Below are 16,320 nucleotides of genomic sequence, written 5' to 3' on the forward strand. Positions count from 1 at the left end.
TCAGAGGGGGAAACGAGGGCAGAAGGTGTGTTATTCTGCCAGCGAGACAGAATGAAGAGATGGGTAGTGAGCGCTGATAAGGTTCATTAGAGGGGGTGAGCAGGAACAAAGCGTAATCTCCATTTTAACCTTACCTTTAGAGGGAGACTGCAGTCGCTGCTTTGATAAAGGACTAGTGCAGCCCTAAGCTATGCACAGAATACTGATTAATCCCTTACCATTGTTATCAGGGGACGTCAGCCAATGCTGTGATGGTGAATCGCACTCTCACTGCTGCGAGGACACTCTCTCTCTCTGTCTCTCTCTCTCTGTCTCTCTCTATCTATCTATCTATCCTTTTCCCTTCTCTTTCTCTTGTCCATTCCTTAGGTCTATCCGTCTCTCCCTTCACGAGGGAAGAATAGGCGCCTGGGGCCTTTGATGGCATAAGGGGGCGTTAGTGTTTTGATAAGTATTGATATCAATCTTATAAATCTGAATTTAATGACCCGATGTGCCTAGACCGTGGACATTTGTCATGGAATCCTCATATGAAGATTAAAGCAAAATAGGTTCTCTGAATTCACCAGGACTCATTCGTAACGAAGATCGCTTGCTTGTCATTATGATAAGCCATGTCCAAGACAACCCAGTGCATTTGTGTTATCGACTTATTATTATACTACCTTGCAAAGTATATATTTCAGAACAAACAAAGGCACGCTTTGGTGTATAGAGAATGAAACGACTCTAGGAAAGAGGGGAAGGAGAAGCAATAAGAAAGGGTGTTTTAAAGGGTAAAAGATATAAATGAAAAAACAACACGGAAAAACAACACAGTGGAAAGATCCAACAGAAAAAGAGTAGTTGAACCTCCTCCTGCTCACTCGCATCCCTCTTTTAGAATGTCTCTGTTGATGGATAGGCCCATCAGTAGAAATAATTAGGATGAGCTGTAGTCTTTTCTTACTGAATGCAGTATCACCAGGGAGCAGGGTCAAGCCTTGAAAGCAGAGCTTCATCCAGCCTTCACTTTATAATCCAAAGTGGGGGCGGGGTGGTGGTGGTGGTGAGATAGGGGTATGTTTGCACATAAAATTGCATCATTTCACTTTATTATTCCGACAACTCTGCAAAGGATCACGCAAAGACAAGTTGTTACAAGTCCGGCGATTTTCACCTGCTACTGTACGTGCTTGGCATCTTGGAAGCTGCTTTCGCCTGCATGCCAGCCTCAAGCTTTGATCAAACATAGCAGCTGGACAGCTAGTGCACTGCACACAATGTGAAACTGTAAATGTGTTAAGAGATAATATTCCGGCTTGAGTCTGAAGGTGTCATGCATGTTCCCATTCACTCCGACTACATTTTCTCTCCTTGTAGAGTATTTAGATATGGACAGTGAATCACTCTTCAGTAGATGCTCTAGTCCACTGGGGGCCACCACTCCATTCCACAGATTGATGATTGAACTATTTACCATATGAATTATGACCTAAGTGTGTGCTGATTATTGGACCCCAACATACCATTACATACGCACATAGTTAAGTCCAGATGCATTGTAGTTCATATGTGACTCATGGATGAGGTGTTCCTGGGTTAATGATGAATACAGAATGAAGTTGGTGTAAAGGAGAAACCTCCTTGTAGCAATTGGTAAATCTACAGTACGCTTACTATAGGGTCATGGTTTTTCTCTTTTTCATTATTATTATTATTATTATTATTATTATTATTATTATTATTATTATTATTATTATTATTATTATTTACATCCAGTTCAGAATAGAGTTACTAAAAGGCTGCAATAATCCATTCCTTTACAATAATTGAATGGCATTAGCTCTATGAAGCTCTTCAGCGTCTCTTGGTTCATCGTTCTGTTTTTTTCCAACATTAATGTTTTGGTTCACTCTCAACCTACTGTCATTTCCTGACACAGCAGGCAGTCGTTTAAACAATAACGATAAACAGACTGTACTCTACTTGCTCAGCAGAACAACGTGACAAAGCGACTGGAGCTGGTGAACATGGTGATGTATTAAGCTGCTCGAGAGCCAGGTGTTTCTCAGTGGAGACCAGAACAGAGCTTAAAGTAGAGTGACTATTAAAAAGAATGAATTAATACGATCTTGTAGCTTAAGGGAATGACACAACATGACTCCTACGGTATTTCATACAAGGCTGCATATACGGGTGTAAATTCAGAGCAATCTGATTGAATTCATGTTTAACCTAGCATTTAAAGGAACAAGCAACACACACCCCTGAATTGATCTTACTGTCTCTGTGCCAGAAACGTGGGATGCCAGACAGCCCTGCCTATTCCTAATGACACTTATATCCATCCACCTGTATGGGTTAGTATTGCCTCCTTATGAGGCCTCTGCCTGCCTACTGTCTCTTTCATCTGAAACCTTACTCCCTGTCCTTTGCACTGATGACCCACGGTGGACCAACACACCCTTCAATAAAATGGCTTTTTCATTTTGTCAGGACGCAAAATGTCTGACCATGTGCTAATACCAGTGAACAAAAGCATCTTATCATCATCATTCTGATTATCTGTGTTTATTTTTCTTTTGCTTGTATTTTAGGCGAAGGGAAGCTGTAATTAATGTTTTTCGAGTTAGTAATTGTGTGTGTTTTCACTTGAACCTTCTCCCTTTGTCCCTTGTTTGAGCATTTCATTTTACTTTGAGGAAAGTGTATCCTGCATTTTATGAAGTGTCTTTAACAAACACTTAACCTGTGATCTCCCAGCCTTACCCACCTGAAGAACATTTGCAAAAACTCAGACAGACACCGGGGCGTTAGTTCATTCTCCAGCACAGAATCATTATTCAAACACGACCTTTCTTCCTCCTTCACTAAAAGTGGCATGTTCATGAATTTTGTCAGGTGGACAGATTGGTTGGCACCTTCAAAAAAAAGTATGGAACTGACGCTCTCCTCGTCTCCATTGTTGAGATGAATGGGATTCTGAGAGCGAATATGAAGTGCCGAGAATGGCAGACAGGGACAGTGTGTGAATTGTTGTTTTTAGTGGGGGGGTTTAGCCTCTTTAACCAATGAGAGAGTGAGAAAGAAGGGCATATTAAAAAGAAAATGTGTGTTTGGATAGGTGTGAGAGTTTGCATGAGTAAGTGTTTGTGTACCAGAGGCTGGGTGTTTGCAGAGCCTTTCGTGTTCATTGCGTTGTGCCTTGTACATGTCTGGCTTCACATAACGATCAAACTCTGAGCCGGAGAGGCTCAGCTGGCTGGAGAGAACAGGACAGGAAAGCTGCACATAGAAAATAAATAACTGGACTGGTCCTTTTTATATGGCTGTTGTGATTTAAACGTTCTGTGGTTTTGCACCAGGTGCATACCCCGAGCATGCAGGGGTTTAACACACGCCACAAATACACTGACTCTACCACATTTTGTCTCATCTTTCTCCAAAGTGCATCCACGCCCACGCATATAACTTTGACAGGGGGGGAGTTACATACCAGGATCTGCGCTGCCTCGCAAACAAGGAAATGGGTTACAGACTTTGATGACACTATCCGTCACATGTTCGCCCTTCTTCCCAGGTATTCCTTCAGCATTCATATAATTGAGGCAGTGAATCACAAATACATGGAACTGGTTAATGCCAACATGTTTTGCATCAGTTTGTATCACTGTGGAATCAAATTAAACACAAGATGGTGCAGTTAAAAAAAAGAAGAAATTATTGGCATATTTTGTTGGGAAATCAAATAAAAAAAAACAGTGTTCCTATTCACAGTAATAAATGTGTCCAATTGCTTCTCATTATCTGTTTTCTGAAATATAATAAAAATAATAATAAATATAATAGCTATCCATCATGCCATGCACGTGTCACATTTAAATGAAATTTGGCTGAGAAAAAAGCTTATAATTCTAACCACTGTCTAGTTCTGCCTCTGACTCAAATATTTTCTGCAATCAGCATTCCCGTCACTACAGCAATACATCGATCATCTCCACTTTCCCGTTCGGGACACACACATGTGTACCTCAACCCAAGGTTGGTCAACACTGCTCAGTTTGGTGAGGAACCCCTGGGGCAGGGGGTGGAGGGTGTGTGTGTGTCTGGGTGGTATGGGGTTTTGATGTCAGGCTGTACAGCCAGAGATACCTGTATGGAGAGGTTCCAACAAAGGCAGGTGTATGTTTAATGTAAATGCATTCTGATAATTAATAATCAGTTTGGCCCATTACATTTTTAATGGCAAATGTAGACAGGACATTTTTATTTGTCAAAGTAGAAAAAGGCACAAGTGGAAATAGTCAAATTAATGATGGCTGCATTCCATTTAGGTTAACCAATTCCAGGATATGATGCATGCTCTCACTGACAGTGCCAACAAAAAGCATAAGCATTGTACATTTGTTTTCAAGCTTTTGTTGCAACAAGTGGATATAAGATAAAGTATGAAAAAAAGTGCTGTTATTTATGTTGCATATTGTGCCTAGATTCAGTGAAACTGTTCAGCACTAAACACAAGTGCAGCTGAGTCTGATTGCACTGTCATCAGTATGGCAGTTTCTTTGGTCATAAACCAAATTTGTTTTGACATTCTGAGTTTTTATGATGACGCCATAGATGATGACGCCATAGAGGAATTATCAGAGAATAATCAAATGTATAACATTTCACCCTAAGGGGGATTTACATTTCTAAATCTAGCTTCAAAGCCATCCATCTTTTGACAGATATCCATCCAATAGTTGATGACATATTCCAGTCTGGACCAACGTGCCATCATTGTCATCCCTTGAGGATGCCACTAGCACGGCTCCAAAACATATATCACCCAACATTACTTTTCTTTCAGTTGGCGTGTGATGTAATTGCTCTGTTGTGCACATTTGTCTTCCACAGTTTTGGCATTCAGGTTGTTTATAAAGCCTGGAGAAAAACTAAATTAAGTAATGACAGGTATTTAAAAAATGGAATTGCTCACTTTCCACTGCAGCAGTTAAAACAAAATGTTGTTTGCTAGTTTGTAATGCAGTTGTCTGAGGTGTAAGAATAAGTAAAGGATGAGCTGTGGGCGTCACAGACGCAGCTATGGATGCAGTGTAGTGTTAAATCTATCATTTGTACTAAGAACGCAGCTAGGAATCTCGTTGCTGAAATGCAAACACACAGTGTGAGAGTAATGTGAGGAGGCAAGAGTTTTGGAAGCATGTGGCTCAGAAGTCTGTCCCTTTAAGCCCTTTGAGATATCATACTGGGACCAGTTCCAATAGAAACTTCAAATCCATCTTTCCTCTTTGGTTTCTAATTAGAAGTTAGCAGATGATGCATCCCGGAGACAGAAGGGTGAGAGCTCGTAGTGGTGTACAGCAAAGCCTCTGGTGACTTATATCCAGCCCTTATGCCACCCGGTTCTTGCGATTTTTGAGATTTTGCAGGTGAGTGATTTCCCTTTTCCTTTGCTCGCCTCCAATCGGAGGCTGGGCTGATCTCAGTTAAACTCCTAATAAGTCCCATTTCACGGCATGCGGCCAAGAGATTAGATCTGACAGGGCAGGCGTGGGCTAGTACTGAGACTACAGATCTGCAGGCTAAGCTCTGGATTGGAAATCTTCCAAGGCTTGTTGCGGCCCGTTGGGTGGAGAGCTCTGTGCTGCATGGTGATACCCAGAGCTGTTTTTTAAGAAAATTCCATGCTCACTATTCCCTTTTGACCAACCCACCTACGGTTCTGCACTCTAACCTTCACTCTCATCCCCATTGACATAGTTATAGGTGGAAGTTTTATGCAATAAAGTAACGGTTCCAACTTTCTTGCTGCCAGATGTTGGTGGAGTTTTCATCGGATGACCTACGCCACCTTCCGCCCTGGATGTGCTCTGCCTACATCAAATGACAAGTGAGCTTTTGGTTTGAGCTGCAGCAGCCTCAAGAATCATATTCCATATGACATGAGGCTAAAAAAGAAGAGTTCTCACAGCCCGGGGAAGGGGCAGGTGAACTCAGCTTGCCATATTGCTCAGGGGGAGCTTATTAGGCTCTGAGCAGAAAGCATATTATCCACAGTGGACCACACGACCACCAAGAGATGATTTCCGTTATGAGAGCCTCTAATTCCACTGCTGTAAGTAGGAGGAGGGGTGGGGGAGTGGAAATGTGAAAAGAGCTTCAGGAAAGGAGCTGCACCCTGGCTGATTGGCTCGTGCATGGGTGGATGATGCCTTCAAGGCCTGTGCACTTCTGCATGAACTGAGGTAGAAGTTTGCTTGTGGGACTAGAGAGGTCTGCTCCCCGAACACAGTTTTGTAAGTAATTACATCATTGATGGTAACATGAATGACCGACTAGTGGACTCTCTTTCATGATGCTGTCTTTCCTATTAACTTAACCTCAGGCTGTTTTTTGCAAATTGATTTAGGAGAAGGCCGGTCGGGACCTCAAGGCCTGCAAACGAGCAGATACGTAAAACTTTGTTAAAATGAAAAACACATTCACTTCCTCTTATACTTGACACCGATTTCACTTCTACTCAAAGTTTTTTTGTGGTTTGATTCATGCCTGATTCAGCTACATACGTCTCCAGTGCAACTGTTGTTCATCTGGAGATTAAATCGAGAGACACAGGGTCACTTCTTATGGGAGCCACAACAAATATTGCAGTGAGTTACCTGCTGCAGAATTTTTCAAAGAAAAGCAGCAACTGCATTTTTACACAGGCTGAATGACTTTTACTATAGTTTTAAATTTTGCACATGCAAAACCACCATAAACACTCAACTAACACAATCCTCCCAGACAGTAAATGTTTGGCTGTGTAGCATGGCAGCATTGCAAACTTTTCCCTTTTATCCGCACCATGCACCTGTTATTTATTTATGGTATTTATTATTGTCAACAGTGTGAATCATTGCCGCTTTCCCTCCTGTCAAACCTCATTGTAAACCTCATATATTGAAAATATCAATCTTTGGTAAATGTGGGGAGGATAAAAAAAGAAACTGCTTCAGCCATATCAAAGATGTGTGCATACTACCCTCCTGAGGTCAAAGGTTGGAACTGCAGCCAGGCTAGGCTACTGTTCTAACTGAAGTGATGGATGGATGGATGGATGGATGGATGGATGGATGGATGGATGGATGGATGGATGGATGGATGGATGGATGGATGGATGGATGGATGGATGGATGGATGGATGGATGGATGGATGGATGGATGGATGGATGGATGGATGGATGGATGGATGGATGGATGGATGGATGGATGGATGGATGGATGGATGGATGGATGGATGGATGGATGGATGGATGGATGGATGGATGGATGGATGGATAGATAGATAGATAGATAGATAGATAGATAGATAGATAGATAGATAGATAGATAGATAGATAGATAGATAGATAGTAGTAGTAGCTATTATATAGTATTATAAATTCAACTATATCGTTCCCTTATTGTCTGATTTCAGGCCAGCTAATGTATCCATCACCTTAGAGTTAACAAAAGGGTTAAAATAAAGGAAAAGAAAACTTGACTGACAGTGCTTGTGCTTGAATCAATGTGAGTAAAGGACACGGTTCTGCAAACATGACTTGAGTTTTACATTGTTTGCTATCTGTGTTCTGAGAGACACATCTTGAATGAGACTGCGTATCACTTGTGTGTTTGTAACCTGTAGTATAATGTGGAGAGCTCTCAGGGTTTGAGTTCCTCCCTCAGCTTTGCATTCCAGAGAAGCACTTCATCACAATGCGACACACCAGGCTCAATCCTTCAGTCGCCTTAACCTCCTCCTGGAACTTCCCACAGTGGAGATTTCCCCCAGACACTCATAAACACAGACCCTCATCACTCCGAAAATGCAAAAGCAAATGTTAAAGACAGAGAAATGGGAAAGGGAGATTTAAAGTATGTCTATATTTGATAGTTGACAACTCTAGGTTGAACTAAGAATACCAAGGCCATGTGGAGGCCAGAGTTGTGAAATGATTTCACCTCTTCTGAAGACAATTTGTCTTCCTTGTGTTTGTCGTGACAAATCTGTCCTTCGCTGGTTTTCAAATAACCTTAAATGAGGCCAAGCAGACCCCCAGTGTCACTGCTGCTGCCTCGCAACCCACAAGGTAACAGGCTATAAACTCTGCGTGACCCTGCTCTGTAGCTGTGTGTAGTGGTGGCAAAATATCATCATCTCACAGCTTTTTATGTTTGCTGATGAAAACAAGCACACAAGGTCAGTTATGAGACATATTACACAGACTGCAACAGAGATGAGACTGACATAAATGTGAAAAATGCAGCAGAGGGTAAGCAAGCGGACAGAAAAAGAGTAATGATCTTATATATTATTTCAGTGATTCTTGAGAAGTGGGACAAAACAGGGTGCAATGTTGAAAAAATACAAACCTTATGTTTAGGCAAATTAAATTACATATGTTTCCAACATATACTAAGCTACTGAGCTACACTTTGATACAACCTCCCAGCTTTTATCCTTTTTATCAAAATGGGCTTTTTACCTTGCCATTCCTTATGTCAACACTGTAAGACAACAAAAACACAAATTAATTTTCCCTCAATTTATGCTAGACCCATGAGAAGAATTGTGATCACAAGTATTCACCAAGACTGACAGAGGCCACAAAAAATATTTTCAACATGTATATGACTATAGATATTTTATATCACATTTCCTCTATGTTCTTCAGTTGAACTGTGTAATAGAATGTTTACTTTAAAATTAACAGCAATGAAGATGTGTTTCAAATTTCAAAACTCATTCTCATGTTAGATTTTCAAATATGACCAACCATTCTTCAACAACTATGAAATATCATTATGTATTGTTATCATAATAATATAAATCTGATGGAGTTGACACATATCTGACGGAGTTGACAAGTATATCTTATGAATTTGACATATCGGACAGTGGTGACAAAAACCCAGATAACCATCAAATACGTAGAATAATCAATAACAGTGATTTTATAACAGCATATTATTGGTTGAGCGTTAATTCAAGATTCGCATTACAGTCTTTCAATCAAACTTTCAAATCGCCTCACTTTGTATATCATCCTGTACTTTTTTAAGAATCATCCATGACAAAAGAAGTTTGTGAGAGTTTCCATAAATACAGTATTAGAAAAACTAAACCCTATTTCTGTATTTAATATAATTATAATAACTTCATGCCTTCACATTGAATGTCAAATCTGTCATTGGCCTGTCACCACCGTCAGACAGGAAATCTGACGGAGTTGACATCTGACGGGTTTGACATATTTAACGTTTCTTAAACAAAACAAATGGAATTAATCTAGTTAGCCATTTGTTTTTTCTGTTGATGATTGGTGCTAGTATGAACTACTTCAGGAATATAAAATTATCGAAATATTTCAAATAACTTATTCAGAAATTGTAAATCGGTGTTGACATATCATGGTCATGACTTTCAAGATTTTGAATGTAAAATATTCTAAAAATACAACACTTAATGTACTCTGCAGAGGTAGAATGTGACAAGAGGTCCTTCATAGTGACAGCTGTCCCTTATTTTGGCTGATTTTCTTACATTTAAATGGATTGTCTGACGGTGGTGACAAAAAGTCTCCCACCACTTTGAAACCATATAAAACATGAATGTGTTGAAGAAAAACTGTTTTTATTGATATGAGAGATTATTTGGTGCTGTTTATGATGAAAAAAGCTATTTTTAATCAGTACATTTTTAATAGGTTTTATTGCATATGAAAGATTGAAACCCTCTCTGTGGACACACTGTTTTGGACGTCGTGAGAAGATAACAAGTGTCATATATTTGACATTATAATGATAAAATTAAATCTAAGGGGATAATTGTGCTCCAGACATTCTATTCTTAATCCCTAATAACATCTACAATTTTAAATATTTTTATTTTTAAAGATAACAGCAGTTACATATGGAAGGTTCTCGAGAATCACTGATTTCATGTTATGTGGTGTAATTAAGAGGATCAGACAGTATAGGCAATCAAATATTCTGTCCTCAGAGAAACTAGCAGGTGTTGACAGTCTTTTTTCTTTTCTTTTAGATTTTCCTGATCGGACTGCCTGTAGGACATCAAGGTGTTGCCCACTTTATTAAAAAAATTGGAAAACAGAAACTCCTAGTTCTTATTAGATTTTTTTTTTAATATACAGTATATATTTTTTTAAATGCTATTGCAGCAAATTTAGGAGGTGAAATTTGAACAGCTGCTTTGTTCGACCATGTGGAGGAGTAGTAGTAGGCCTATTGGTTGTGTCGAAAAATCCAGAAGTAGAAGTCAAGGAAGAACTCAGTCCAGAGGGTGGTGCTAATGCCTCCAAACAACTAAGTCCAAAAACTAGAGAAGTGACTTATTTCACAATCAAATCTTCAAAACATTCATAAATCACTGAGAAAAAAAATCTCAATTAAATGCGGCCATTCCAGTTTCTGCTCATCTGTGTATCAGAATATAAAATATAAACATAGACCTCACTTTCCGCAGCTCACGCAATAAGTTTTCCTGCTTTGAATCGACCAACTTCGGCAGCCAGAGGAGGAACAGCTATGCAACATAGAAATGTTTGGTTTGTAAACAGATGTAAAATATGATTCAGAGTTAAACTTTTGCTTGATCTTTGATTTCGGCTTTTGACAAGATATTTTCAAACCATTTTTCTTCTATTTCAATTAAAGCTTACTGTAGATACATATCATATTAACCTCTTCCTTAAGTGGGTTAATCTCTTTTGCCCATAGATAACTGTGTGATTAATCGCACATTTACATATTCGTATTCTAAACTCCTGATTAGATCCTCAAGCTCTAGTCAACAAGGGAACAGTTTCAACCTCTAAAGTAGTAAATTAATCAAGTATTTGTGCACTATATATTGTACAGCCCCTGGGCCAAGAAATAATAATACGTATTTCCTACCATACCTTACATACTGAAATACATTATTCATGTCTTGCATGGATTCATGGTTAATGTCCACTCATGACTCCACAAACTAACCACGGTTTAACACACTCTGTTGGTCAGGATTATGACAGCCGCAAATATAGGCAGTATTACTGCGATTATTATTATTATTATTATTATTATTATTATTATTATTATTATTATTATTATTATTATTATTAATAATAATAATAATATATTCGATTTATATAGCGCTTTTCTCGCACATAAAGCGCTTGATTTATTAGCTATCGATTATTAGCCTACAGCCCAGGGAATTCCTAACTCAGGCTTTGCTGACAGATGCCATTTTAAAAGACATCATCACGGTCAGGTGGAATGTGGTTTCCCGAAAGTAAATCTGCAAAGCCTTCCTCCCATTTTCCAAGCACTATAGCCTCATTTTCATTTCAATGTCAGCATTATCAAATACAATCTCCATTAGAGTTTTCTTAGGACCCAATTTATTTGTTTACTACCAAGATTGTGGTGGGTGGTTGCTTTGTAATCGATCCAGCTATAATGCAATTCCCTATCCGAACTGCCGTAAACTCTTATCAAAAATTAATTGAGTTTGCCCACATCTCCCAGCAACTGCCTTCTGGTCAATGGCTGTTTGCATTTTTTTCAATTTCTGCCTCTCTTTTAGCGGTCCAATTTTTTTTCCTCCTTTTTTTTCATGGCACCATCTGCATGTGCTGGGCAGCAGCACACAAAAAGTTTGTGATGCATTTATGGTCTTACATCTGATCCAAACCCTGGCCGAGATTTAAAATTTTTTATTATGTGACTCATAATTAAAATATAACCAATACACATTTGTAAGCACAAATGTACAGCGAACTATTAACTATTTAACCATTTAGAGGCACAGAGAGGGCCAACTAATTTGCTATCTTACATGGCAGCCTTTCCCCACCTTTTTTCTCCAATGGAAGGACCCCCAGGGGAGCACTTTATCATGTTTTAACTACCATAGGAGCATCTAAGAGGAAACCATTAGCAACCCCAGTATAGTCGTCTTTATCCAAGATGGGACTATTAAAGTCTCCACATACACAGCATCAGCATCTGAGCTATAGCTGAGCTGAGCCAGCAGATACAAAAAGAGTAAGTCACTGGCACCTTAGCCGCCTAATCCTCCACCGGCTCTCGCCACTCAGGGGCAGGGGCCCTGTTCTAATTGGAGTTGTGTGTTAAACTGCTCTATATGGAAATTGTGCAATTTTTATTTTCTGTATGCCACAAAACAAATGGAAACAAAGGGAAATGTAAGGAAGAAGCACACAGATGGGGTTAAGAAGGCCCTAGGACCTATTGAGATTGTCAGAGTCAGAACATTTGTTAAGTTTTAAAATGTGTTTGATTGAAAACATGCAACGTTTCCTGGCTCCTGCTGAAATTGTAGCTATTTGTCCAAACCATCAACATACCTGAAACAAGTTGGAAACTGGTCATGCTACACGACCAGTGCATGGTTTTGTGGCACAGATCAGCCCAGGGACACAAGTTTGTTTGTCTCAGAAATGATTTACATGATCTCTGGAGCAAAGTTTTCCAAATATCGCACACTCCTCTGAAGATTGATTTCAGTTCGTGGGACATCCTGACAATGAGGAAAATCAAAACAAATGCAGGGAATTTGAAAGTAGGCTATAGCCTAACAAAATCTGGTTATCTAGGCCTATCTTTTGCACAGTATCCTGAAGTAAAGTGTAAGTAGCCTACGTAAACGCTGAAAGATACTTACGATATATAGGCTACACGATATGGATCACCTTAATTGGCTCCGTCTCCTTAGCAGCTTCAGGCTCAATTGAATACCATAGGAATGTGCGCAAATCGCCTATGGAGGTTGATTCATAATTGATTCATAATTCCCTTTGTAGCCTAATGTGCTGAATTGATTATTCAGGCAGTGCAATTTACCTCTCTTTATTTTACAAATGTCGAGAATATCAGCTGACGAATGACGAGGTTCATAATAATAAAATAAATAAATATTTGCAAACGTATCTGCAGTTCGTAATATACGCCACCGGGGAAATGTGGATCAGTTTGACTCTCAAAATGGCGGACGAACCAACACGAGAGTGGAGCGAGGAACAGATCAAAAGTGACGATTTACCCAAAAAAGATCTTATAAAGTTCATTCAGGACAATGCAGCGCACTCGGTATGTGTATGTCTTTAGCCCTCTTTGCGGCTTTAGTTTGAATGTTTGTAAATGAAAGCGCTGATGCTGCACACGCTGGACTGCTGCATGCTGCGGAGTTAGCTGAGACATGCTGTTTAGCATGTAGCAAGGAGCTAATGTAGGCTGCATCACAGCAGAGAAACGCGTCCGCAACAAAGCGTACGTGCAAAGTCACAGCAGCTAGTTATTTTATCGCACATACGGCGAAAACGGCTGCGTGTCATGTTTGACATTATTTTTATTATTACCGCAGTACGCATTTTGTTGGACGAAAACAACCATCATCATCTTTCAAATTTTAACTTTCTCTTGCTAACTGTATTTTCCCTCTACCAGTTTCTCAACGAGCACAAACTGCTTGGAAACATCAAAAATGTCGCCAAAACGGCAAAGAAAGAACAACTGATAGTCGCCTACAATGACCTATTTGAGAGCAAAGTAAGTGATGTTGAAATACATAGTGATACTGCATCTGTGGGGTTGAATGATGTCAACTGTTTTGGTTGGTTGAGAAACTCATTCAACAACGTGTGTTTCCCTTCTCCTTTGCAGAGGTTTAAAGGCACAGAGCCAGTGGAGGAAGTGACCGAGCAGGTCAGAACGGTGAAGCTTGAAGACAAGTCCAAAGAAATCAAGGAGGCTGTGGATGAGGTACTGGTCTCTGGGTGTGAAATTGAGGAGGGGTGGGTGTTTCTGACTGGTTGTTTATATTTGTTTTGCTTCGCATGTACCTAAACTATTCTACCACAAATCCTGCATTTCTTCTCTTAGGGTCCGCCTAAGTACACCAAGTCAGTTTTGAAGAAAGGAGACAAGGTAAACTTTCCGAAAAAAGGCGAGAATGTGAGCTGCTGGTACACGGGCAGCCTGGAGGATGGAACCGTGTTCGACACCAATATTCCCGCAAGTATGACAACATGCAGTTAACAGTGATTGTCCAACCAACATATTATCTGTTTAGACTTAAAAACAGAAGAAAATTAGACTTAACCACCACTTTTCATTCTCTTTAGCGTAGTGTTGCCACCCGTCCCGTTTTTCCCAGAATTGTTCTCTTTTTTCACCAGCTGTCCCGGGAAAAAAAAAATATATATATATATATATAATATATTTGATTTAATACGTTCAGTAGTTAAGGCCGTTTCACATGGGCCGAGGCGTTCGTTGCGCCCACTAATGCATTCTCAATGGAGAGGCGGGCAGGCAGAGAGAAGGCGCAGCGGTCCGTCAGGCGGCACGACAAGCGGGCAGGGGCGGTCTTAACGATCTCGGGCCCGTTTCAAGACCCTGTGTGGGGGCCCCCCCCACATTTCTTATAAATAATGCTTGTGCATGCTCCCCGCGAAAATAAAAAAGATTGTGGAAACCAGTTGGTTCATAGACGGATTATGAGATAACGGGCCCACTCTTAAAGGCTGAGCTGCAGAAGGAACATCATTTTTCTAAAACAGGCAGCACTCTTTACTCTGCAACTGTAAAAACAGTTCAGTAGATTGGTCTGCAGACCCATGTTATATGATGGAGGGGCCCATTGCAACATATAAAGGGTGGAAAGCTACTTCTTATGAACAGTATAGAATTTACACATAGAAAGCTTATTCCTGTTTGTGTGTGGGGGACTTAGAGGCCTCTCATGAAGCCCCTAAGACAGAGCTAATAATGCTTTTGTTTTGCACTTGGTTTTTTATTTTCTATCTATTCTATCTATCTACTAGTTGAGGGACCATGACGATTTCTTTCCTCATATTTACAGGAGTGACTGAGCTCTTTGACAATGTGACATTTAAAGTTACTATCAGTATTTCTGGCTTAGGGCCCCCTTGAGCCCCTGGGCATGGTTGCATGCAATTTTCTTCTCAAAGTGCACCAGATTGATGAATTTTACTTTAAAAGGTTGCATTTTTTTCCCAAGGTCCAGGGTCCCCATCTCAGTCTCCCTATTTAGCCTACTGTAAAAAGCACTGTAGGTGTGTATGGTTATTATAGGTCATTACACTGGTCAGTCTGAACTGGTAGCCTAATAATGGCCGAGCCCTCCGCCTCAAATATCAAGTGTCCCTTTTTTTCCTAAATCCAAGGTGGCAACCCTACTGTAGCGGCGAGAAAGAAGAAGCAGACAAAACCACTGGTCTTCAAAGTTGGCATGGGCAGAGTCATCAGAGGAGTGAGTGATTCGGATTTTTATTTTATTTTTTTCAAACTTAAGTTCATCAATATGACATCAGTAATCCTCTACTTTGACAGTGGGACGAGGCCCTTATGACGATGAGCAAGGGCGAAACGGCAAAATTGGTGATTGAACCAGAGTGGGCCTACGGAAGGAAGGGTGTCCCGGAGTCCAAGTATCCTTTTCTATGGCAGATTTTGTGCAATTGACATAAAAGTATGCTAATATTCAGTCAGTTTTAGGGATCAGGTATTGCATTTCAGTTAACTTAAATGTGTTTGATTTGATTACACCTTTTTCATTTATCATTGTGCTTCGTCTTTTCCTTAACTCCGGCTCTACCAGAATTCCACCCAATGCAAAGTTGATCTTTGAGGTTGAGCTGGTGGCCGTGGATTAATTGACAAATGTCAACCAGCATGCACTATATTTCAAGGAGGAAGGAGAAAATATTCACTGGCCTTGCTGTAAAGATTCCGGTTAAAGCAGCATTTGGCCTGCACTGTTCTGTTTCTTAGTCTCATTCATCACATTACAAGAAACCAGTTATTACAGTTTTACGTTTTGGCCGAAATGTGATGACTTGTCTATAATGTATATACGAGACACCATGAAACCTTATTCTCTGTATTGTTTTGTTCTTTTGCATGTACAATGTAAATGATAAATAAACCTGTTTGAGACAAATGAATGAATTATTCACTTTCTGGTTTTCATCTCATCATTAGAGAAATAATTGTACCCATAGGTTAGGTGTCAATGTTGTGAAGTTTAATCATTCACATGCATGGCATTATCAGTGGAAAGCTCAAGTTATTTATTCCGGTTTAGGAATGAATAGATCTGTCTGTTTCTGAGCTGGTATAACAGTTTATTGATGTGCTCTGGTTCAGATTTACTGGCCAAACCAAGAAGTCACCTGTTCACTTCAAGCACAAAGTACAGCTCATGACGTAGCCACCAGCAGACTAAAACTATGAAGGCAAAAGAAAAGATGACAC

General features: G+C 40.0%; 1 protein-coding gene across 1 annotated transcript; it reads left to right on the forward strand.

The window, feature by feature from the left end:
• The first annotated feature begins 13,009 nt into the window (after positions 1–13,009).
• Positions 13,010–16,004, forward strand: fkbp3 (FKBP prolyl isomerase 3). The gene is made up of 7 exons (XM_080047638.1): positions 13,010–13,131; positions 13,489–13,590; positions 13,705–13,803; positions 13,924–14,059; positions 15,231–15,316; positions 15,397–15,494; positions 15,665–16,004. The coding sequence occupies exons 1-7, from the start codon at positions 13,027–13,029 to the stop codon at positions 15,717–15,719; spliced, it is 681 nt and encodes a 226-aa protein (XP_079903764.1). The 5' UTR covers positions 13,010–13,026; the 3' UTR covers positions 15,720–16,004.
• The last annotated feature ends 316 nt before the right edge of the window (positions 16,005–16,320 follow it).

Source organism: Ammodytes marinus, assembly GCF_949987685.1.
Source record: "Ammodytes marinus genome assembly, chromosome: 19".
NCBI lineage: Eukaryota > Metazoa > Chordata > Actinopteri > Uranoscopiformes > Ammodytidae > Ammodytes > Ammodytes marinus.

Coding starts and splice junctions, on each gene's coding strand:
- fkbp3 (XM_080047638.1), top strand. CDS start 13,027: ATGGCGGACGAACCAACACGAGAGTGGAGCGAGGAACAGATCAAAAGT. Junction 13,132..13,488: donor AGGACAATGCAGCGCACTCG/GTATGTGTATGT, acceptor TCCCTCTACCAG/TTTCTCAACGAGCACAAACT. Junction 15,495..15,664: donor AAGGGTGTCCCGGAGTCCAA/GTATCCTTTTCT, acceptor CGGCTCTACCAG/AATTCCACCCAATGCAAAGT.